We start from the raw sequence: 23,102 nt of genomic DNA, 5'->3' as shown, positions 1-23,102 counted from the left end.
ACATCACGCTGTCTGCAGCTCTGTAAATGCAGCTCCAGGTCCTTCCACGTGCTGCTCTGTATTTGTGCAGTTTGTAGTGTGTCCTGGGAAACGTAGCACACATGGTGTTCTTCTGCTGTTTCCTCCTTTCACTGAGTGTGAAACACTGACGCTGTGCTGTTGTTCACAGAGGGGAGCTGATTCTAGCTGCAGCTGGACTCTGTCATCTAACTGAATGTGTTGGTGCTGATCACGGGGCTCTGAGGGGGGAGCAGCAGGAGGACTCTGGATGCTGACGTCAGTGTATCTGTGGAAGCTCCCACAGCGTGTCTGTCATTCAATATTGTGCTGTATATTGTATCTATGCAAAGATGAACAGACTGTGTGTTCACTGGTCTCTGTGCTGCAGCTCTGATGTCATCATCACTCCCTCCTCCACCCTCAGCAGTCCCAGCATGCTGCTGTGGTGCACCCCACCCTCACTCTACACCTGAGCCACAGACCACACCCTCCACCTCAATATACACCACAGTTTTCTCTGCTGTGGAAATGAGATCAGGAGGAAATCATCATTATTATTATTTAATAAACGCTCACATTAATGTGGGCTTATTTGTTTCATATTAGAAACATTAGTTGAGTGTTTTTAGTATAAAATGGTCAAAGTCCCTCTTTTTGCTCCTCCCCTCACCTGTGGATGGGCGGTGCTGTTACCGTGGTGACAGCTTGGATGTGTTTCAGTCCTGCCTGGTTATCACTGCAGGAATCTTTCACATTTATTACAGGTAATAACTCTGATTTTTCTGTGTATTATGAACCAAATGTATCCTGATACACACAGAGATGGATGAGCAGAGGTTTTTTTTGCAGTTTATGTAGTTACTATGGACTTAATGCATACATATTATTAAAATTAGGGCTATAACAGTTGTATTGATGTATAGCAACTTGAAATGCTCCCACAAATGGCTCCACAGCATGTAAAAATATAACAAAAGCTCTGGCGGACTTGGTTCTGTGGTCAGTCTTAAAGGGTGAAGTTAAACTCTGTAATCTTCACTGTGTCACAGAGTTCAGTGAGTCCCGTTATTCACAGTATCAATCAGATCATCAGAGAACAGCTGATCAGCAATCAGTGGTGCCAACAGCGCCTCCTGTGGTGAGAGGATGCAATAATGCAATGTAGCATTTTTCCACTCAACACTTGCAGTCATGGAAACTGTCTGTTGGATCTGTGTGACGTTGCTTTCTTGGTTAGAGTTCCTCACAAATGTCCAGATGATTCTTCTAATGAGGCGTCGACCATGTTTGCAGCTCTTTGGAAGAAAACGTCGCCCTTTGCCATCCTTACTTTTCTTTGACTTCTTCAAATGCAGCTGAACTCCAGCTGGTATTTTCTTGGACTTTGCAGCTGTTTCTGGTCATCAGTTCATTCCTGCAAACCTCTGAAGCTGAACAACAATGATGCTGCATTGCTGGCTGATCCCAAAAGGTTGATTCTGTTCATCTGGACGTTTTCAGAAACGTTTGCTCACTGATCAGGTGACTTCTTCAGTCTCAGCTGACTGCAGCTTTACAAGCTTACAAACAGCACATTTGCACAATGACTGAAAGCAGCAGCACCTGATATATATGATACTAATATAATACATATACATATATAATCCATACTAATGATGAAGGAACTGAGCTCACAGTCCATTGTTCATTCAGTGAACTACTCAGTTTATTTTGGGCCTCAGAAATGCTCACTCTGTTTGTACATCACTGTCAGCAAGACTCATTCTGCTGTGTGGACAGGAACACATGTGACATCACTTCCTGTTGTTTGTGACTGAAGAAGTTTACAAGGAATCATTTAGAAGAGTTTCAAACATCAACTGATTGAATCCATGAATCTGAAAACGTGTTTGTGAGTGAAAGAGACAGACATGTACAGACTGAACTATCTGTTCAACAGTCAGAGTGTTTCTGTAACAGGAGACACTCTTTACACTCCACTCAGCACAGGGACACTGAGGAACCAGGAGACCAGAACATAAACCCAGGATAAAGAGTTTGAGTGAATGTGGTGTTGAAGGTGTGGAGGTGGATCAGAGTGTCAGAGGAGACTCTGTAGAAGGACAGAGTCCACATACACTGCTGCTCTGTTAGAGACAGAGGAGGAGGAGGAGGAGATGGATGAGTTTTGTATGTATCAGAATCAGAATCAGAATCAGAATACTTTATTGATCCCTGGGGGAAATTATTTTTTGTTACAGTGCTCCATTTTAAACCAACATTAAGACAAGACAGACAATACGCTAACTAAGAATGTATTGTGTGTAACACAATAATGTGTTTAATATGCAAAAGAAGAAGAAGAAGTAAACACATATGGGACAAATGGAGACCATTGCAGCTCATCCACTTTGTCACACAGTAACAGTATAACTGGAACACATTTGCAATTTAGTTTCTGAGAGAAAGAAAAACTGATAGAGATATATGCATGTGTTATTATATTTATGTGTCCCAGATAATTGTTTTTCATCTAGTCATGGGACACCCACCCCTTCCTCCCAAGTTAACTGCAGCCAAAGCGAGCTAGTGGGGGTATTTAGACACTCACAACCAGTGGGGTAAAAAGAGCAACCAAGAAAGTGGCAGCCTGCACGGCCACAGATGTGCTGGAGGAGCTAGAAGCTCTACCCATGGAGAAACTCCTGGAGAACCTTGCTAAGCCTAACAGGGGACAGGTACTTCTGCCCAACCTGGCAGCCACAAAGTGAACTCATTTAGGTAAAGATAACCACATGCACCTAACCAGCCTGCACCAGCCTGACATTTCTTCCTCCTAAGTAAAAACCAATGGATGGATTGAACTTAGAGTCTCAGCTCAGTTTTCTATTTTGACCACCTACACCCCAAGATACTCTTTTAAAAAGTGTTGTTTTCAGATCCCTTTGAAGTTCATAAAGGGCCTGTTCATTTTCATTCAGATGTTTTATTACATAAATGTTACTGTTTTCTTTTGATTTATGCTCCCACTACACTGCACCTCTACAAACAACAATGCCACGGACTGTCAGCTGCTTTTACATGCTGTGAACATGAGTAGGTTTGATCAGAGTTTCAATTATCAAAGAAAAGACAAACTGAGCAAAAAGAAGGAAAAAAAGACCAACTTCTTCCCAACTGACAAGAAAAATACTCGTCATGTTTTCATAATAAAGGATCAGGCTCCCCATTTATGACAGCTTGGACCAATAATGTATGTTACACTGATGCTACTGTAGAGACAGGGTCAACATCTCTATTTAAATATAATTAATTTCCAAAACACAATAAAAGTTATACATGAATTATTCATTATTTTTACTATTGATAAAATTCATGTATACTAATCAAAGTTATACATGAGTAACGACATTATTAATAATGATTAATAATAATAATTCTAATGCCAACATGATGACTGTTCATAGCTCCTGCTTTGAAATACTGAACTTAAACATTGACCTGATGAAAGATCACAATTCACAGTGGCCCACTGTCAGAATCATTCTGAATATAAACTCATCGAGTTAATCTGAACCTTTCTCAAATGTGCTGTGAATAAATGCTGCTGCAAGCCACTGTGGGAAAGCTGTGTTATTATCATGGAAACATCTGTGACACATTCACAGAGGACGAGGACACAAAGGGACGACACGCAGAGGCTGTGTTAAAGTCAAAAATCCAAATCTTTAGTCCTAAACAGGCAGTGGTTACAAACAGGAAGACGAGCAGTCCATTAAACAGTCTACAGGGTCAAACATACAGAGAATTCAAACAGCTATTAAAAACAAATAACTGGACACTGAAAAACTTCAGTGATGTGTGAGGCACCAAAGGGAAGCAGCTGAGTATATTCAATGAATTCTCTTCAAATACAAAGACAGAAACTCCTACAGGCAGCATGCAAACTGAGCAGGATACACAAAGATCAGAGATTACAAAAGAAATCAGAAAAGGATTTCAAACTTACTGAGAGCAAGGCCTCTGTTACAAATCTGTCTAATAGAAAAACATGCTGTACAGATACAATACGCTCAGTGTTCATGGTCATTTAAAAACTGGCTCTACCTGAACCACTTCAATATTTTATGAAGTCACTGAGTCGACCATTTCTACAGTTTGTTTCCTTCATTGCAGTTAGAGTGCGGCTGGTAAGGATGAAAACACACACAGAGCGTAAATTGTCTTTGTTAGTAACAAACGTCAGCAAAGAAAAGACAAAACACACAAACACTCTCATGATATTCATGAATCATTAGAAAGCATCCAAACATTCTGCTCGTGGACTTTTACAGTCTTATTTGCACTCGCTCATCTTCATAATCATCCTGATCAATACATGACAGGGGAGGCTTTGAGGTAGGCGGGGCTCTCTGCTGATGTCAGCATGAAAGGCAGGACCAGCGTCTGCCACATGTTGGTGAAACATCACAGTACACTGGCGTGGTTTCCTTTCCAGATGTTGGACGTTTGACACTTCAACGTTGAGGCCAACAAGAAGACACAGTTTTGGGTCGGGTTGCTGCAGGGTTTCTAACTGAGCAAAAGCAGAAGCACACAGACCAACAGGGATCAGATGCTGAGTGTTAGAGGAACATCTGTGCTGATCACTGAATGCTGCTGTGGTCTCTTGTTGAAGTTGGCTGGTGGGACAGTCTAATAGTGATATCCTGCCCATCGGAGGAACACTTTTAAAAACACATGCAATACTTTGTTTGTGTTACAGTCACAGTTTATGTTATTTTTGTCCTTTAAAAGTGTTGCTGTACTATAAAGTCCTATAATTTGAGGCTAAAATGGCTCAGAGAGTCTCTCTCTCAGAGGATCTCCTTTGAAAGTGGAGACGGCTTTATCCGCTGATCCACGTCACTTTACCTGGATGTTTTCTTTGAAGCTGGATGAAGACTCCTCTCCCTCACTCCTGCTGCAGCTGTGTGGTCCAGTTGGCCTCTGAGGTCACAGTCAACATCTGTAGCAGAAGAGGGGAAATAAAAGTCCAGGTTACAAAAACTGGGAGCTTTTCCAAAATAGAGTGTAACTGGACTTTTTCAGCCTTACAGGCAGATAGTCGTCTGAAGCTGCAGCTTTTTCTTTTTAGCTTTTTCCAATCTCTGCTCTCGGCTTTCTTTGAGAACATGTCTGCTTTCTTGGCATGGGTCTGTCTGCTGTTGGTGAAGAGACTAAATCCACATACTCGCTACTAAGATCTCCTCAAGTAGTCTCAACCAGATTACAGTTTAAGAGTAAATGTCTCCTGAGAGTTTCACCTTGGGGAGATGCTGTCTTGCTAACATGCAATCATGAGCATTAATCTATGAGGTGAAAAAGTCATTTTAAAAGCTCCAGCCACAAGTTTTATTTCATCTGTGTTTTGGTCAGAGTCCCATCAGACCTCCAGAATGGTGTCAGAGTGTTTTCTATCCACGTGATGAGCACAGGCCTCAGGTCCAGACCTCCAGGGGCACCATAGCCTCTTTGGAGCTAATAGGTGCAAGAAGGTTTTGTTGGGATAGGAACTGAAGAGGAAACTGACGAGGAAGGCAAGGATCTTCTTCAGCTCCTCCGAGCCGGGACCTCTTTGTGGAGGCCAGCATTGGCCAGGTAGCCCTCCAGCATCGCTGGATGGCCGACAGTGGAAAACCTGGAGGAGTAGGAGAGAAACAGCAGCTTGGAGCATGTCTTTATACTGTTTAGTTTTTAGAGCCACAGACTTTCTTTTAATGTCATTGTTCAGGATCTATGACTGATTATGTATTTATTGTATTCCTCCATGACTGTGTGACAGCAAGTGGAAAAAACCAGCTTCACCTTTGTTGATATGCTTGTAATTTTAATATTGATTAAATGGCCCATGAAATAATAGAAAGCTCATATATGAAAATGTATTTTAAGAAGTAAAATGTTAATCTGAGTACAAAGGAGTACACTCACCTTCTGGTAGATGGAGGTGTAGCGAGCGCTGGTGAACATCCAGGCCTCCTCGTAGAACTGATCACTGATTGGATCCAAAACATCGATGGAGGATCTGTGTAAGCGCTGAGGATCGTCCTGATGGACAGAACAGAAGGAGAGTGAGACAAGTGAAGATATACTAAACAACACTGTGACATGAACTGAGCCACACACAGTTTGATTCACAGGTGATTCACACATTATTTGACCACGAGCAATCTTTTCTGGTTTGACGCCGTCTTTGTAGCCAGAAACCAGCTCTCTCCTCGGCTTCCTCCACTACACGCTTCCCCCACGCCAGTCTCCTCCGTCACTATAAAGGGGAGAGTCATGAGCTCCATCACCCTCACCTGTGCCGTCCAACGTCCCGCCACCAGCCTCCACTGCAGCAGGCCAGAGACCACACCCCTGCCACAATAAGTAAAAGTACATCCTTGCTGTACCCTTAATGCTAAATGTGCTAAATTAACCGCTGCCTTTGCCCCTTTGGGATTATTCTTATGTCACTGGGATGTTGACCTTTGACCTTCACATTAGAGAGATGGGCAGACATAATTAGTGTATGAATTTTAAAGTAACAGGTAATAAAGAGAGTGTAGCAAATGTAGTCAGGTTTATTACTCTGTATCACACATGAGTGCCCGAGGGAGGCGGGGCTGACTGGGGAGACACAGGAAACAGAGAGACAGGGCTGACTCGACATGAAACGATGAAACGTGGGACACGGGAACAGAAACTAAACACAGGCTGAAATGAACACTGAGGGAGGGAGAACTAAGATTACTGAGAGCCTGATAAATAAGAAGAACAAAAACCAAGAAAAACAAGAGTCAAAGAAAACCAAAAACACAAAGCATTGGGCCAGGACCCACTGCTGTGACATTTATATGTGATAAAAACATTAAAAACTGCTCAGATGTTGAAATCTTTCTACGTATACTTTAGGTTCAGCTCTCCAGCCTGGCATTTGGTTAAGCATGATTCAAACATTTGATTTTGTTTAACTGGTTTTAATTATAGTTACTTTTTGTGAACATTTGTTGCAGCATTTAAAAATACATCATTTATTTTCAAACTTTTATTTGATTTAGAGCATCATATTTGACCAACGTAAATGTTTTAATTTCATATAAAATAACTGAAACAGTGAACTAAATATCTGAAATCTTTCCTTCCTTAAAAGTTATAATCCTACTTAAGTTATAGTGCAAACGCTTAAGCAACAAATATACTTGATGCTAATTAATTAATATTTCCCTTTGATGTTGCAACTATGCGGTCACTTCTGTCTTTAAACAAAATAATATTTTCCAGTTACAGAAATCATAAAGTCCAAACTAAAGTGCTACTGTTGCTATATGCATTTTATATAAATCATGGATGATGGTCCTGACATGAAGGAAGAGAAAGTTACAGGTTGCATCCTTTGACTTTGTCTCCGTGCCTTTGGGCGATTTTCAGAAGGACAGATGTTTCTGTTCAATTCTTAAATCAATTTTTTCAAACACAAACACTATTTTAAAGCTTCTAGAGAGTAAAATATTAATGATAATTATAATAACAATAATAAAAACAAAAGCTCTCAGATCCATCAAACCAAGCAGCAGAAAGAACAATAACTGAAGAGAAAACTTTAACCTTGTAGACTTCATTATGTTCCAGCTGCTCTACAGACGCTGTGACCTCGAACTTAAGCAGGTCGTAACGTATGTGCAGCTCAATAACTTCATAATCAGACCCTGTGGTATTTAGGCAGCAGAACAACTAAGAATAACAACTACAAATAATGTTTTTAGGTTTCTGTTGTACTGCAAGGTTCTGTACAGGAGAACCAAACCAAGAGCAAATATTACGTCTCATTTACACCTGAGCACGAAGAGCCATCAACATTTAGCAAATTGAATCATCTTTGTTTAGATGCAAGAAGAATCATATAGAAATGAAAAAGTAGAAATAGAAATCCAGAGCAAAGATATCCTCTAATTCAGCGTAGCACATGTGCAGCTGCTGCGATTCACATAAGCATTCGGCTCGTCGCTGTTGCAGATTTTTCTCTCGCTGTTCTGGCTCACAGCGCTGCAAACACAAAAATAAATATCCCCAAAGCTGTGGAAGGGAGCTAATTAGTAAGAGTATTGTTACTCTCCACAGGAGTAGTCCAGCAGTAGAAATCAGTCCAATAACAAGGTGTGTAACATCTAGCAGGGTGACAGAAAAACCCAGGGTAACTTCTAAGGACCTCAACGTCTCTCTCACATTGTGTTTTTTAAACATGCTTCCATTTGTCACTTCAGTCTTTACTCTGAAATACAGGAAGAGAAATCATGGCTGAAACAATTTCTCATGAAACCAGGGGTGTGGTCCAACAGTCAGTTTGGTGAGGAAGGTTCCTAACTGAGAGAAGTGACCCAGAAGTATCTGTGTAGCAGCCACAATGAATCCAGATCATGAGCTTTATTAACTGATCAAAGTCTCTTCTTTCATCTTCTGTATCATTCAGTTTGCATTGGTAATGCCCATTATTGTAATGCTTTTTTAAGACGAGCAAAACTTTATTTCACTTTGGGTTAGCTGGGATAAGTGATGGATGGAGGGAATTTTACTTCAGCCACAGAAATCCTAAACAGGAAGGAGGAGCAGAGTTACAGTGGATCACTATCCAGCAGGGAAACAAGGTTTATTTCAATTTCTTGGCCATGAGTGAGATTTACTGAGTGGGCAAATTAGGGAGACGACACCATCAGATCCCGAGCCCTCCATGTGTTAATCAAGAGACGGCTGCTGTGCTACATCCATAAATAATGAATAAATTAGGAGCTAAAGCTGAAAGGACAGTTTATTTGTACCATCAGTGAAGATATTTTACATTTGAATTTTTTATTTAACATTTGCAAGATTCAATAACATAAAGAACCTGAACAAGAAAACATTTATGTGGATCAAAATACATTAAAACAAAAACTTTATAATAATAAACTTTATAATGTTGAAACTTTTCAACCAACTGATGAAAAGAAAGCTAACCACTTGACATGAACACTACAGTAGGACAGTTTTGAAAGCTTAAAATGGAACTAGGGGAAGAGTTTGATTCACAGCTGCCTCATCAGATTTTTACAGGAGATTCTATCTGAACTCTGTGGAGCCTGATCTCAAGCTTTTTGAGTCTGACACAGAAACCAGAGGATCTTTCTGTGTCTTCAGATTCACTGTGATCCAGTGATGGGAGTGATTTCAGCCCTGAGTGATCGCGCTGATGTTTGCACAGAGCAGACAATGAGGTGAATGTTTGGGCACATTGGTAACAGTGAAACAGTTTATTAGTAACGTGGGATCGTTTGTGTGCAGAGTATGAACTGAGATTCCTGAAGCTCTTGTCACACTGGTCACAGCTGTAGTTTCCTTCCATGTGTGTACGTTCATGAAGGTTACGACTATGTGACTGTGAGAAGCTTCTGTCACAGTGTCTGCACTTGTGTGGTTTCTCTCCTGTGTGGACTCGTTTGTGTGATTTAAGCTTCCATGCAGTGGTGAAGGATGACCCACACTGATCACAGAGGTGCTTTTTAACCCCACTGTGAATCAGTTCATGTCGTTTTAAGTGATGTGATGTGGTGAAGCTTCTCCCACATTCTTTGCAGTATTTCAGTTTGTCTCCAGTGTGTCTACGTTGATGTGTTTTAAGGGCAGCTTGCCGACTGAAAGTTTTTCCACAGAGGTCACAATGAAAGTCTTTCCCACCACCACAGTGATGACAGGGTTGAGAACTGGATCCATCTGTGTCGCTCTGCTTCTAAACAAAGACACAAAGACAGTGTAAGTCAGTCCTTCAACATTTGTATCCTGAACGTCGCCTGAAATAAAGAGCATCTCTGCAGACGTCCAACTACATTTGACTGTTTCAGTTAACACACTCAGTTTACTGGGCTGCAATAACTACAATACTACCACCATAATACTACAGTAATACTAAAATCATAACTGAAAGGAAAATCTGAATAATCACTCAGAGCTGCTTTTCCATGCAGTAGAATTGCTAACATGCTAACACAGTTTAATGAGCAGAGTTGTTCCAAACAGTCAGGCTAAAATGACAAGATAACAATATAAATACATACCTCACAGTAGCTGCACTTGTAGAGTCTCTTTCTGGTGTGGATCTGTTGGTGTCGTCTCAGGTGACGTGGAGATTTAAAAGTCTTCTCACACAGGTCACATTGATAAGGTCTCTCCTCAGTGTGGGTAAACATGTGTCGTTGTAAGTCTGTGTGAGTTATAAACTCTTTGCCACACTGTTCACAGCAGTACACATCATGTCTGTTGTGAATGCGTAGGTGTGTATTTCGGCTCTCTCTCAGGCTGAAAGTTTTTCCACAGATGTCACAGCTGTATGCCTTAATTCCAGAGTGGGTAACTAGATGCCTCTGTAAGTGGCTACTGTGAGTAAAAGCTCTGCCACACTGATCACAGCTGTACGCTTTAACTCCACTGTGGATGAGTTGGTGTGTTTTTAGGTAACCCTTCAAGGAAAAAGACTTTCCACACAAGTCACAGCTGAACGGTCTCTCTCCAGTGTGGATGACCTGATGCTGTTTTAGTTTAGCCCTCACAGTAAAACCCTTCCCACACTCGTCACAGGTGTGTTTTTTCTCTCCCTTTCTTCTGTGAGGTTTGTCGGCCTCCTGAGAGCGCTGACTTCTGGCTCCATGTTGGTCCTGCAGTGACAGAGATACAAACAGAGGCAGTGAGTGAAATGCAGTCGTGGAACAAACTCAACCTTCAAACTCCATTAACACTAGTTTTAAACCTGAAGGTGGAGCGTGGCACCAAACACCTTAAAGGTCTCTTATCCCCACCTGCTGGTAGTTCTAACACATTACATCCAACCTGCTGTTAAAGATAATTCATGACTGTTCAAACACTAAAATCATGCACACACACACACACACACACACACACACACACACACACACACACACACACACACACTTTTATAATTTAGATTATTTTGTTGTTTCCTATTACATATTTCTATAATTTGTATAAATTTATACAGAATTATTCAGTGATAATAAATCCTATGTTTGTTTATTCTAAAGGAACCCCGTTAGCTTCCACAACAGATGTTGCTCGTCTTCCGTCAAATACTCACATAAAATATTACACAATGAAGTGGATTCAAGATATCCACATAATTTCACTCTTACATCCACAGTGAGGTTTCACAATTGTTCAAATATAAGCAATCAATAATAATAATAATAATATCAATAACATTGAGGCACATTACACAAATTTCAAAAACAAATCATGTCTTACAATATTTACAACAACTAAAAGCTCTGTAAATCGGCTTTTAAGTGTTCATTGAAGTTTTGAATAATTCTCTAATTTTTTAAGGCAACTTATTCCACTTAAAAGTTGCTCTAAATGTAACAGTTTTACAAAACGTTACTTTTAACTCGAGCATTTACTAAGTTGCAGCTTGTTGAAAACTGTGTAATATGATGATGTATTTCATCTGGATACTGCAGCTGAGCAGAATAAATGTGGTGTGTTTAACAGAATTGCTTTCTTTAGAACTACAAGTAAGCCATAGAATATTTTAGCCTGTACAGGAAGCCAAGAAAGGTTATTATGCATTTGATCAATATTAGTATAGTATGAACATCTTCACACTAATCTGGATGCCTTATTCTGGACTAACTGAAGTCTGTTAAGATCTGTCTTATTAGCTGCTGACCAAATGATTGAACAATACTCCAGATGAGACATTACTAGTGCATTAATGACATCTTTCATAATGAAGAAGTGATACACAAAGAGCATTTCATAGCCATAGCTATGCCTTGTCGGCAGAGTTATGTGACATTAGTGATGTTTGTACTTTCAGCGTTAACTTGGTTTTAAAGCCTTTAAAATATACGCCGTTCAATAGTCGACCTTCATCTGACAGAGAATGTGATGATTTTGTGGATAATTAAAGTCAGTCATATATCCACAAACACAACAAGCTGAAAGTCAGTGATGCTGCTCGGTTTGCAGTCCTGAACATCACGGCACAAGCAGGATTCACTGCACTGTTAATGTTAGCTGTGTTATATTGCTGCCTCTGTTCGGTGGTGTCGAGCCAAACGCACTTTAACGTGTGTTTGAACGAGCTGACGGTTCACTCGTTAAGCTGAAAGAAAGATGCTTTAATCACAGCAGTCACACATGTGTCCACTGCACCATCTGGAACTCTTCTTGTTTACACTCGTAATAACACAAACACTAAATCCTGCTTCTCTGGTGCTGTTGTGTAGCAGTGTGTACACCTGAGACTGTCACCTGTCTGTCTGTCCTGCACTCTCTCTCTGTTTCTTTCTCTCTGATTGTGGAATAAAAGTATGAACATGTGTTTATAAGTTACACTTGTGTTTGAATCCTGCAGCTTATCACACATTTGATTTCCATGTGTGACGACTGCAAGTGTCCAGAGTGAGGACAGACTGAGGGAGCCACTGCTGCACATCATCTGTGAGGCTTTGCAGCCCTGATGATCCACCAGGACAAACTCAGCAGTGTGTGAGGAAGAGGAGGAGGAAGAGCCAGCAGCAGCTGACAGATGGAGAGAATAGACAGACTGTTCCCTGTTTGTGAAGGACTGCTAGGAAAGTTTAACATAACTGTCTGTGCTGAATCAGTCTTATTAGGTAATGTTCAAATAATGTGATCATCCCAGTGTTTTCAGTGTGGGAGAAAGTACTCAGGGCCTTCAAGTTACACACTATGAAAGGCAGCAACAAGTTTAATGTTCAGAAACCTAAAGTCTGTATCAGCAGCAGAATGGAGCTAAAAATAAATGTTGGTTTCAGTTCTATGAAGCTTTGAGTATTTTGGATCAGCAGCTTCTGTGTTTGTTGCATCATATTGCTGTAACTGTTTATATGCTTTATATATTCTGAGCTAAGTTGATCTATAGTGTTACATCATATTCTATAAGGATGTTATGTGTTTGTAGACTTTCTGCCCAGTTTGACCCATTTAGCAGAAGTCAGCCTGTTTAAGGCTCTGATATCTATTCTGTGTGACTTAAAGCAGTTATGACATGGTCTGATTTTCTCACCCAATAAAGGAATATTTCATATATCAGTCGACTCTTCATTCTATCAGACACAGTTATCACAGCTCCTACATTTGCTTTTTACACATATATGTAAGCATTCAGCCACATTTAGTACCAACATATTAAATGAACAATATTTGTCTCTTATATATGATACATCTGTATACACACTGTCACAGATACTTGTCTGTGAGTGAAGTGATTAATATAATAACTATAATATTGGCCATATTATATTTACATTGCCACAGTGAGATGACTTTAGTCTCATGAACAACATCAGCTAATTGTTATTTACAGCTAATCTTAAACGACTGTTCAGCACAGAAATGAAGCCCAACAATCATGTTTCACAGTCCTGTGGTCTCAGCCTCAGATACTCATCAAATCACACAGAGCTCATGTAGAAACAAATGAACTAAATATGTTCTCCTTCATTTCTGTCAAACAAAGCTGTATGAAACGTTTCCAGCTGTTAGTATCATGGTTGCTAGGCAACCTGGGCAGCACGACGGAGGCTAGACGTCCCATTTCACGAGCCTACGAGCCTCGCACTTCGGCCTTAGCGGTCTTTGAGTACGCGGCCCTTGAGGACTTTAAAGCTGCAGAACCTGAATCGGGAGCCATGATGATCTCCAGCCTCGTGCTCGCCAACATTCTCACCTGAGTTAAGAAGACGATCACTGAAATGGTCTCAGCAGGTCCTTTGATGACAGCAATGAAATGCAGTGGTAAGGCTTTTTGGGGATTAAGTTCGTTTTCATGGCAAAGAAGGACGATGCAGTTCATCTGATCACTCCTCATAACATTCTGGAGTGCAGGCAAAATGCTATTATAAAAACTTAAGCAGCAACTTCTCCAGGTTCCAATATTTATGCAATTCTCAAACCTTTTGGCCACGACTGTATAACCTCTTCTGAAGTTTAGTGGATATTATACATGGTTATGCTCAGGATGTGTCGGCCAGTTTCCACTGGAAACGCCTTTTGGTTAAACTGTCAGCGAGGAATTTGCATTTGCACTGTTACATTTTTATATAACTTTAATGCACATAAACAACAGCTGCTTGTTTCAGTGAAAATACATTGATGGCTTTTTAATAAAGTTGTGCAGCTGTAAAGTATTTTGTCTGCTGTCAATTCTATCGTCAGCTACATCGTTATGGCAAATGTTCAAATGTATATGGTGATAAATATCTTTGGTCATATGGTCCTGCTCTGTCTGTCACCTTCTGTGTTGAGCTCATTGTTTCCTCTGTAGTGGCTGAGCTGAGTCCAAGTAGCTGAAAATGTTCCTCTGCTGCTCCGTCAGACTCTCCTCCTCCTGCTGATCAGCTGGGACACAAAACAGATCTTTGTTAGGCTCCACACTGCACTGAAGAGTCAAAGTGTCTCATATGTTCATCTGACAAGTAAAAGAACACATTTTTGTTTCCCGAGGTGGGCAACTTGTTGGAAACAAACACAAAAGGTTTGAGCACTGATACCTGCCATTGCTGGCATTGAAAGATGCAACGCCAGCAATGTGGATTGTCAAGACTCAAACCAATCATCAAGCAAAGACAACAGGGATCATTTGTTTCTGTTTATTTAGCATTCACAGCATTTGTAGTTGCCTTCTGTGCAGGGGAAGTCCACGCACACTGTGTGGTACCGCCATCCGCAGAAGGTGCATTCAACCTCTGTAAGAGAAACGAGATTGTCTGAGACTGAAATGATATTCACTAAAGAAGTGGTGATTTGTAAAACTTCACATTTTGATCCGGGACGTACTCTGCATGAAAACAAGCGCTCACTCTTCCTGCTCAACAAATGACAAGGGCGGAGCCTTATACCACGTGATACAGAAGCTGTGCCGTGTGATGCTAAAATTAGCAGGGAAAAAACAACGGAGAGCACGTCAGGGATGATGAGAAAGTGACAGGAGAAAATCCGTCCCGGTCAACCACCCAAACATCAATAACGGGAACCTTAGACAGCGCTTCCCTATACACGTCGAACTGATATTCACTAAAGAAGTGGTGATTTGTAAAACTTCAAGTGTATGATAAGGTGAAAACAAATACACAACTGCATGTCATGTAGTTGAAGGGTTTTTTTCTTTTGGAAGACCAGAAAACACTGAAAGTTACAAATTAGTCCTTTATTTATCCAGGTAAAAAAAAATCTCATTGAGATTAAAAATCTCATTTCCAAGAGAGACCTGGCGTCATGGCAACACAAGTCACATACCACACAGGTATATAACATTTAAAACAAACACAATATCCCAACATGTGTAACAAATGTATTGTGCTTGAAACAAATTCAGAATAGGTGATAAAGCAGCTGCACATGTGTGTCACGAGTAAATCTGGCTGTATAACAAACAGAAACAAGTGATGCTGCTGTCTTTGCTCAACGGTTGGTTTGAGTCTTGACAATCCACATTGCTGCCATCTTTCAATATGTTGAATGCACCAGTGTAAGTGCAGCCACTCAGACTCAATGTGTTCATAGAAACAGGCGCAGATGTGTCACGAGTTCATCCAGCAGTAGCTATGGCACTTGGCCACAGGGGGCAGCAGTGGACTGACCTGCATTCGAGACTGCTCCAGCTGCTCTGTGACAGTCAGTAGATCTGCTACAAATTGCAGATCATATGCAAGTTTTGGAAATGACATTATAAATATTCCTAACTCAGCCACGGCAGCATTGTTGATGTATTACCTATATACTACAAATTATTCCACCTGCTGAAAAGTGGATCTAATGTGGGCGGACTCACACTTAGCAAATAAACCTGTGATGTGAGAATGTAATCAAACTGTTGATCAGAGGCAAAGTAATTTAAAGTTTATGATGCTATCGTCTAATGTTAGCTGACATGATGTTAGCTTGTAAACTTATGTTGTTGTCTGGGTCTCATGTCTGATCTGATGATAATAACTGTGACAACACAGAGATTAAATAAAGGACGTTGGTGGGACTTCTTATGTTAGAACTATAACTTCAGTTAAGGAGTGAGACGTAAGGTGACAAGGAGAATGAAGAGAATGAGAAAGAAGTAACTGGGAAGAGAAAATGAAAACAAAAATTTGAAATGATCAAATTTGTGTTAACAGATGATGGTGATTTTAAAAATTCAAGTAATTTAAAGGTTTTATCCTATTTGTTGTTGTTTTTTTCATATTCTTCTATTTGCAAGAGGTTATTAATAAAACAGGTTCTCTTTCTGGTTTCTCATTTTGGACGCACTCTCTACAGCTTATCACATCCAAAATGGCGGATGTCAAGTACAAAACCTCGACAGAAACAATCAGCAAGAATTTTAGCATCAGTCCAAAATAAAACTGTCCAACTACAGAGTTTTAAAATCCAACTAAACTATGAACAGAGATCTTTTACAAATAGGCTATTGATGAGATGACAGTGGTAACAAAAACGTACACATCCGCGCACACAGACAAAATGGCGGGAGAGCGTTTAACGGTCGACCTCATGAGTCCGTTACCGTGAACTATGGAGCGGCAGATTTGTGCTGGAACTGAGCTGCACACAGCTGATGTTAGCCAGGAAACATTACACACTGCTAACGTTACCTTCACACGGAGCTCCACACGGAGACGATCAGCGTCAGGCACAAACACCAAGTTCAGAAAAGAGGAACTTTGAGCAGGAAGGAAAGAGTCAGAGAGGCGTTTGAGGACACGTTTACAACCACGAACATCAGAATCTGTCTGTGCTGCATTCAAGTGCAAGTTGGAAACTCACTAATCTCTGTCATGTTGTCCAAAGATGATTTATTTCTGCTGGTTTTCTTGTTTGAAACACAAACATGTGTCAGCACTTTGTTGTTCTTCACCCTGCAGCATTTGAATATTTCAGGAGTAAACTGATCATAAATTCATGAAGTCATGACTGAAAGTGCAGACTGAGAGTGGATCACATGATGTTTGAGGTGTGTCATGTGACATGTTCAGTATTGTCACACATGTCTAGATTGTCCCTGATATCATAACTGCTCAAACACTGATGATTATATTTGAAGAATTATTCCTGATGGCAGCAAAGTTTGAATGGAGCTCTCTGTCTGTGCTGATTTGTCGCCCTCTGGAGGTCAAAGCACAAACTGCATGATGTCACTGTAACCACCACGGTGACAGGAAGTGTTTTTAAATGATGAAATATGTCAGTGATGCTGATAGTGTGTTCATCACAGACGTTCAGGCTTCGTGTTGACATGAATCAAAGTTAATGTCATTATGGACCAAGGACAGTACTCTGGGTCTCCTGCAGAACAACTCGAGCTGTGATACCTGAATGAAGAGCCTCTGCTGCTTTAAAGAAGGAGGCTCGAGGCAGCGGTGAGGTGCAGACCAACCAGCTTTTATTCAGCAACTTTAACAGAAGGATCAGAAAAATAAAACTATACAGCACAGTGATGCTGACTGAAGCCACAGCATTAAACTAAACAAGCATCTGATCATCTTTAACAACATCTAATAAATAATGACAACTATTTACTCCTGTATTTCCTACAATAAAGCCTGTTCAGATATTTGTTGCTGATGGAAATGTAAAAGGCTCCCAGGAACCAAAGGACAAAAACAGAGGCAACAGTCACAGCTGCAAAGGATCCCCTAACACATAAACTGGTTCGAAGATATTTTCTAGCTCTGCAGAGGAGCTTGATTGCACGGACAGTAAAAAGTGGATTCAATAACAGCAGCGAGCGCTGAGTGATATAACGGTGCTGCGAGCAGCAGTGCAAAGGCTCACACAGAGACAGCAGCTACACTGTGTGTGGATGTGATCCACAGTCACAGCTGTGGGTTTCAGTCAGTGTGTCTCTAACTTCATGGTCACATTTTAAAGCTTATTGGAGCCAGAAGATGTTCAAGTAAAAGATTTATTGCTGTACTCGTCTACCAGGATAACAGGAGGTTCATAAAGCTGTGTAATACTTCAGCTTTACATCATGCAGTAGTAGTTGTGTCCCTTTGTGTTTATTAGTGTGTTCACACGTCTACTTTAACTTCACTCTGTAATGAAAGGATTCAAATCACTGATAAATACATACATGCTGACTCTGAGTCTCAGTGAAGGAGGAAAGGATGGATGAAGGCAGCCTAGTGTGGGTCATGTGTGTCCAGCAGTCATCCAGGGCCTGGATCCATCTGTAACAGGAAGACAAAGTCCAGCCTGTAATCATCCTATCAGGCACAGCGTTTCCATCCAGCATCCTGACGACGCTAACAACCCGTCAAACGTCTCCTCTGGTCCACAGAAGTCACACTTCCTGTGTCATGTTTACCTTTTTAAGTGTGCTATTCAAGCCTGTGTGACCAACTCTGACTCTCCAGATTCCATCCTGGTCTCTGCTGCAGCTTCTTCTACACGACTGTTTTCTGTATAATAATATCTGCCTTTCCCGTCTCTGTCCCAGTGTGCCTGCCACTCGTCCTTCATCTTTACCTTCATTATACTCTTCACCTCACTTTCACTGTATTTTATAGTCAAACCTGCACGACTTCTTCTTGCTGCACCTTTTTAAACTTATCGTCCTGTTCATTGCATCAACACCGATATTCACAGGGAGCCATAAGAAATCCACTTCTATCCCTCTGTGTTTGATTCTATACAGTAAATGAAGTATATCAAAAACAATATGTTGCCTAGAGTCTGAAGACATATCACCTGTGCTCACTAGCACGCTGCTAGAGTCCCAGCAAACCACATACCTCCATATTAGTGCGTCCTCCACCCAGTTCAAGCCAGTAACATCACTACCAGCTCCCAGTATAAACTGCCACATCATCTGTAATTCTTTTACTCATCACCAAACTTATTTGTGGGAGAACAAATGCAGATGAGAACAGCTCCACTGTTACTTTGGTCCAACCAAGTTTCAGTTAAAAACATAAAATCAAGGCTGTGCTCAGTGATTAAATCATTAATTAAAAATGTTTTCCCAGCTAAAGATCTAACGTTTAATAAAGCCAACTTAAGTGTTTTAGAGGTATTACTTGTCCCCTCGTGTTTGGGAGCAGTCTGTGGCACACAAGGTATGTTTACTATGTTTAAAGATCTTTTAGAGTGCAGCTCTCTGTGTTTTGACCAGGCCACATGTCTCCTTCTGTCACCTAAAAGTACAGAGATTTTAAAACCTTCTAGTAAACAGGGTCCCAGCTTCTCCTGGGAAAAGTCACCACTGCCATAATCCTCATAGCCCGGACCCTTCACACATCACACATCAGACTGTGGAGACAGAGCGTGAAGGTGGTAAAGAGGAACTAAGGGGGGCGAGGCTGGGCAATGTGACTTCGATTGCTCTGTTGAGGGTGGGGCTCGATGGCGAACCTTTGGCCGCTCTGGTGGGGGGTTTATGGGGGACAAAAAGGGATTGGGACGGGGGGTAGATCTGAGCCCAGCATTGACCCGCTCCATCATCTCCTCAGTGAATTTCAGGTGTGGGGGGGAGGGAGAAAGGGAGGGGGAGGAGGGTGATGGCCTGTCAGGGGTTTGGGGGACAGGGGAAGGTTGTGGTCCCTTGTCCTGGTCGTTGGTGTTGTTGAGAGAGTTGGAGGCAAATAGGGACCCCTCTTCTTGCCTTTCTGAGGCTCTTCCCGGGTGGGGGCAAATGGAGCTCCTCCTCAAGGTTTCTGCTGGGCTTTGTCTGTTCTTGGAGTACTGTTTGTTCCTCTTTATGAGATAACTCCTCGTTTATCTCAGCCTTGGCACCAAGCACAGATGGATAACGTATGGAATAAAACAAGTTGGAGGTTTAATAAACTTAAACCTACACCATCCTCCCTATTCTGGTATTTTAAAGAGTACTTAGCGTAAATATTAAGCAACCTAACTAATAGGGTTCCAACTCCCAGCAACAACAAAAATAAATAAATAAAAAATAGGGAACCACCCCTCACGCGCCACCCCATGATGCTTAATCGACGTAATCAACCTTAATTTGATGCAGTGTGAAAAAAAAATGCACAGAAATCAATTATTTTTCAAGAAATATTAAATAGATTCAACATCTTTCTTCAACAGAATTGCAGACTGCACAGATGGTACCTTCCCAAAGGAAAAAGTACTATAGCTTACTAGGGTATATATATTAGACTTAATAGTCACTATATACAGTAATGGACTTCTATTCATTTTACATCAAATTAAAACTTTGGGTGTCAGATAAGTATTTATTAAAAGCTGGACATTTTAAATGAGAATAAGAAAGAAAAGTCTGTCTTTGTGCCCCCTTTTCCCTGTTAATGCCCTATCGGCCCCCCTGGCTAAACTTTGCTAGATCCGCCCCTGCACAGTTACCAGCGTCAGCTACGTAGTAAAAGATCCTCGAGTAGAAAGTAATATTAAATAAATTGTAACAACAGCTTATCAAGCTTAAACGTGCTGCTGTTGTTCAGCCGCTGGTTTCCTCTTTCTGGTGCAAAGTGGGCCAAAAACAAACAAGAGAGACGGACTCGCGACAGAAAAGCCGATCAGCTGATCATTAAGCGAGAGGCAGTCGCTTGTTAAGCTTAACGTGGGAATGCTTTACAAACATTCAGAGATGGACTTACACACTTGCTTTACTTCTCTCGGGATAACTTTGTCGGAGATGAAATGCTGGGTTGCTAGCGAAGCTCCACATGCTATCCAGACCACCGACAGGTCCCGCATGCCACAGCCGCTCTATCACGTGATGCATACTGCTCCGACGTGCTAACGTTCTGAGGCGAGTTACGGCGTGTTGCAAGTTTTGTGAGGTGCTTTCGTGATATTTAATGGATCGGATTACATTTTTTATTTTTCTCCGATATCCGATCCAGTAATTTAGGTCAGTATCGGACCGATACCGATACGTAATATCGGATCGGTCCATCTCTACTACAAATTGCAGATCATATGCAAGTTTTGAAATGACATTATAAATATTCCTAACTTAGCCACGGCAGCCATGTTGATGTATTACCTATATTGGTATCACTGTGGGGTTGTATACTGTTGATCTAAGGTGGAATTACCCTGTGGAAATAGGAATTTTCCATTTTAGAGCATTTTGAAATCACTGAAAGTTAGGTCAATTATGGACAATTTGAAAGGGCTTTTATTTTTGAAAGCAAAATCAGAATGACTTGATACTGATATGGTATCACTGTGGGGCTTTATACTGTTGATCTAAAGTGGAATTACCCTGTGGAAACAAGAATTTTTCATTTTAGAGCATTTTGAATCGTTAGAAGATTAAGTCAAATATCCGCAATTTCAAAGGGCCATTACTATGAAAAGCAAAATCAGAATGACTTGATATTGATATGGAATCACTGTGGGGCTGTATACTGTAAATATAGAGTGAAGCTATCCTGTGGAAACAGGAATTTTCCATTTTAGAGCATTTTGAAATCACTGAAAGTTAGGTCAATTATGGACAATTTGAAAAGGCTTTTATTTTGGAAGGCATAATCAGAATGACTTGATATTGATATGGTATCACTGTGGGGCTGTATACTGTTGATCTAAAGTGGAATTACCCTGTGGAAACAAGAATTTTTCATTTTAGAGCATTTTGAATCGTTAGGAGATTAAGTCAAATATCGGCAATTTCAAAGGGCCATTACTATGAAAAGCAAAATCAGAAAGAATTAATTTTGATATGGTATTACTGTGAAAAAGCCTGCGGTTGAAAAGTGTTGATACAAAGTTCAAATAGTATTTGGAAATACGACTTTTGCTTTTAAGAGCATTATGAATTCATTGAAAGAGTACTTCAAAAATGAAGATTCACAGGGCTTTTACTTTGAAATCCAAAATAAGATGGCCTTGATAGTGACAGGGCACAATTAGGGTACAAGGCTGTGTCATATAGATGTAACATTAGAGTTTGTAAAAAAAAAAAAAAAGCCTAAATTATATGTTATTATGTTCTTAACATATCTGTTTATTCACTCGAAGTTGGCTTTTATTTTGAAATCCGGTTTCCACATCCATTCCCGTAATACTTTGAATACACAGGGAACGTAAAACAAACTGGAGGCTGGCTTGACATCAGTGAATGCCTCTGTTAGCTACACAGAGTTGCTCAGAGTGCTTGTGTTACACTAGCTACTCAGTCACTTTAACAGAACTATTAACATTCACATCTCACAGAACTGATTTGATTGGAGCATTACAACACGTTTGCACAGAGCATAGGAGCGCACTGACTCTGCTTCACGAGCGCTCCACCTAACGAGCGGGCTCGCGGTGCGGTCGCGCGGGACACTCCTCTGGTTTTCTCCCGTGTTTACATATAAATAACTTTGGCGGACCGCCTTAACTCTCCCATTCACATTAACGTGGGTAACCATGGTGACAATAAACAACATTTTCGGTGCGAGCACCGTGTACCGACCTGTAAAAGCAGGTGAAGAGCAGAGTAAGGAAGACACGATGCGTCTCTGCTTTCCTCCAGAACGTGTCTGAGGAAGCAGCGGAAGGTGGGCTCCACTTACTGCTCCCCGAAACCCCGGAGCAAGCACCAAAGTTCCGCCCTCACTGCTTTCTAACATAAAATGAATCCCTGTTACATGGATTTTCTATCCTCTTAAAGAAACTGAAAATAAATACATATAGCAATGAAAAATGTCCCGTTACATGAGTGTTTTACACAAAATAATATTCATGTGGTCATTCCCTCACAGGGGTGCCACAACTACACTGCTGTTTTGACAGAGACACAGTGTGTTTATCTAACTTGGCTGAAGCCAAAGTTCTCCAGACAAATTCAGTCTGTTTCTGCCAAGTGTGAACTCACTGGATGAGCGCCAGATACACAGAATCAAAAAGGGATAAATTACTTTTCTTATGTCATGTTCCCGTCACAAACTGGCTCAAGGAGAGGGGAAGCAGGAGTCCACAGATGAAATGTTCCTATAAATAAAGTGGAATTTATTCAAACTTTACCAAAACTTCAACACATCAAATACAAGCAGTTCAGCAGGGAGTGGATGTGTGTTGCATGTGCCAGGTGGATGCAGAGAGAGGCCAGGGCCACGTTCAAA

The 23,102-nt window shown here is 40.9% G+C and overlaps 2 protein-coding genes across 5 annotated transcripts; both read right to left on the bottom strand.

The window, feature by feature from the left end:
• Positions 1-3,685: 3,685 nt before the first annotated feature.
• Positions 3,686-6,779, bottom strand: LOC308398945 (phospholipase D1-like). 4 transcript variants are annotated; one of them, XR_013972039.1, is made up of 4 exons: positions 5,950-6,265; positions 5,077-5,659; positions 4,894-4,987; positions 3,686-4,555 (listed from the first exon to the last, which is right to left on the bottom strand). XR_013972039.1 is itself a non-coding variant. In XM_080885847.1 (4 exons), exons 1-3 carry the CDS (start codon positions 6,169-6,171, stop codon positions 4,934-4,936), a joined length of 525 nt encoding a protein of 174 aa, XP_080741973.1. In that variant the 5' UTR covers positions 6,172-6,779; the 3' UTR covers positions 3,686-4,551; positions 4,894-4,933. The 4 variants fall into 4 exon arrangements, 2 of the variants coding, with proteins under 2 accessions (XP_080741973.1, XP_080741972.1); XM_080885847.1 differs by having other exon boundaries at positions 3,686-4,551; positions 5,411-5,659; positions 5,950-6,779; XM_080885846.1 differs by having other exon boundaries at positions 5,411-5,659; positions 5,950-6,777.
• A 1,690-nt stretch (positions 6,780-8,469) lies between these two features.
• LOC308398291 (uncharacterized protein) lies at positions 8,470-22,533 on the bottom strand. Its single transcript, XM_080884845.1, has 4 exons — positions 22,454-22,533; positions 18,140-18,236; positions 10,089-10,685; positions 8,470-9,763 (listed from the first exon to the last, which is right to left on the bottom strand). Exons 2-4 carry the CDS (start codon positions 18,200-18,202, stop codon positions 9,077-9,079), a joined length of 1,347 nt encoding a protein of 448 aa, XP_080740971.1. The 5' UTR covers positions 18,203-18,236; positions 22,454-22,533; the 3' UTR covers positions 8,470-9,076.
• Between the last annotated feature and the right edge of the window lie 569 nt (positions 22,534-23,102).

Source organism: Rhamphochromis sp. 'chilingali' (assembly GCF_963969265.1).
Source record: "Rhamphochromis sp. 'chilingali' genome assembly, chromosome: 1".
NCBI classification, from domain to species: Eukaryota; Metazoa; Chordata; class Actinopteri; order Cichliformes; family Cichlidae; genus Rhamphochromis; species Rhamphochromis sp. 'chilingali'.
Note: the sequence above shows the minus strand (reverse complement) of the source record. Positions and strands in the feature narration are given on the sequence as shown.

Bases quoted from the DNA above. Each gene is read 5' to 3' on its own strand.
- LOC308398945 (XM_080885847.1), bottom strand. From the start codon at position 6,171: ATGTGTGAATCACCTGTGAATCAAACTGTGTGTGGCTCAGTTCATGTC. The intron at 5,660-5,949 runs GTGAGTGTACTC...CTACTCCTCCAG, and splicing joins ACACCTCCATCTACCAGAAG to GTTTTCCACTGTCGGCCATC. The intron at 4,988-5,410 runs GTCTGATGGGAC...CTTCTGCTACAG, and splicing joins ACTCTGACACCATTCTGGAG to ATGTTGACTGTGACCTCAGA.
- LOC308398291 (XM_080884845.1), bottom strand. From the start codon at position 18,202: ATGACCCACACTAGGCTGCCTTCATCCATCCTTTCCTCCTTCACTGAG. The intron at 10,686-18,139 runs GTATGTATTTAT...CTGTCACTGCAG, and splicing joins CTGAGACTCAGAGTCAGCAT to GACCAACATGGAGCCAGAAG. The intron at 9,764-10,088 runs GTATGTATTTAT...GTCTTTGTTTAG, and splicing joins ACAAGTGCAGCTACTGTGAG to AAGCAGAGCGACACAGATGG.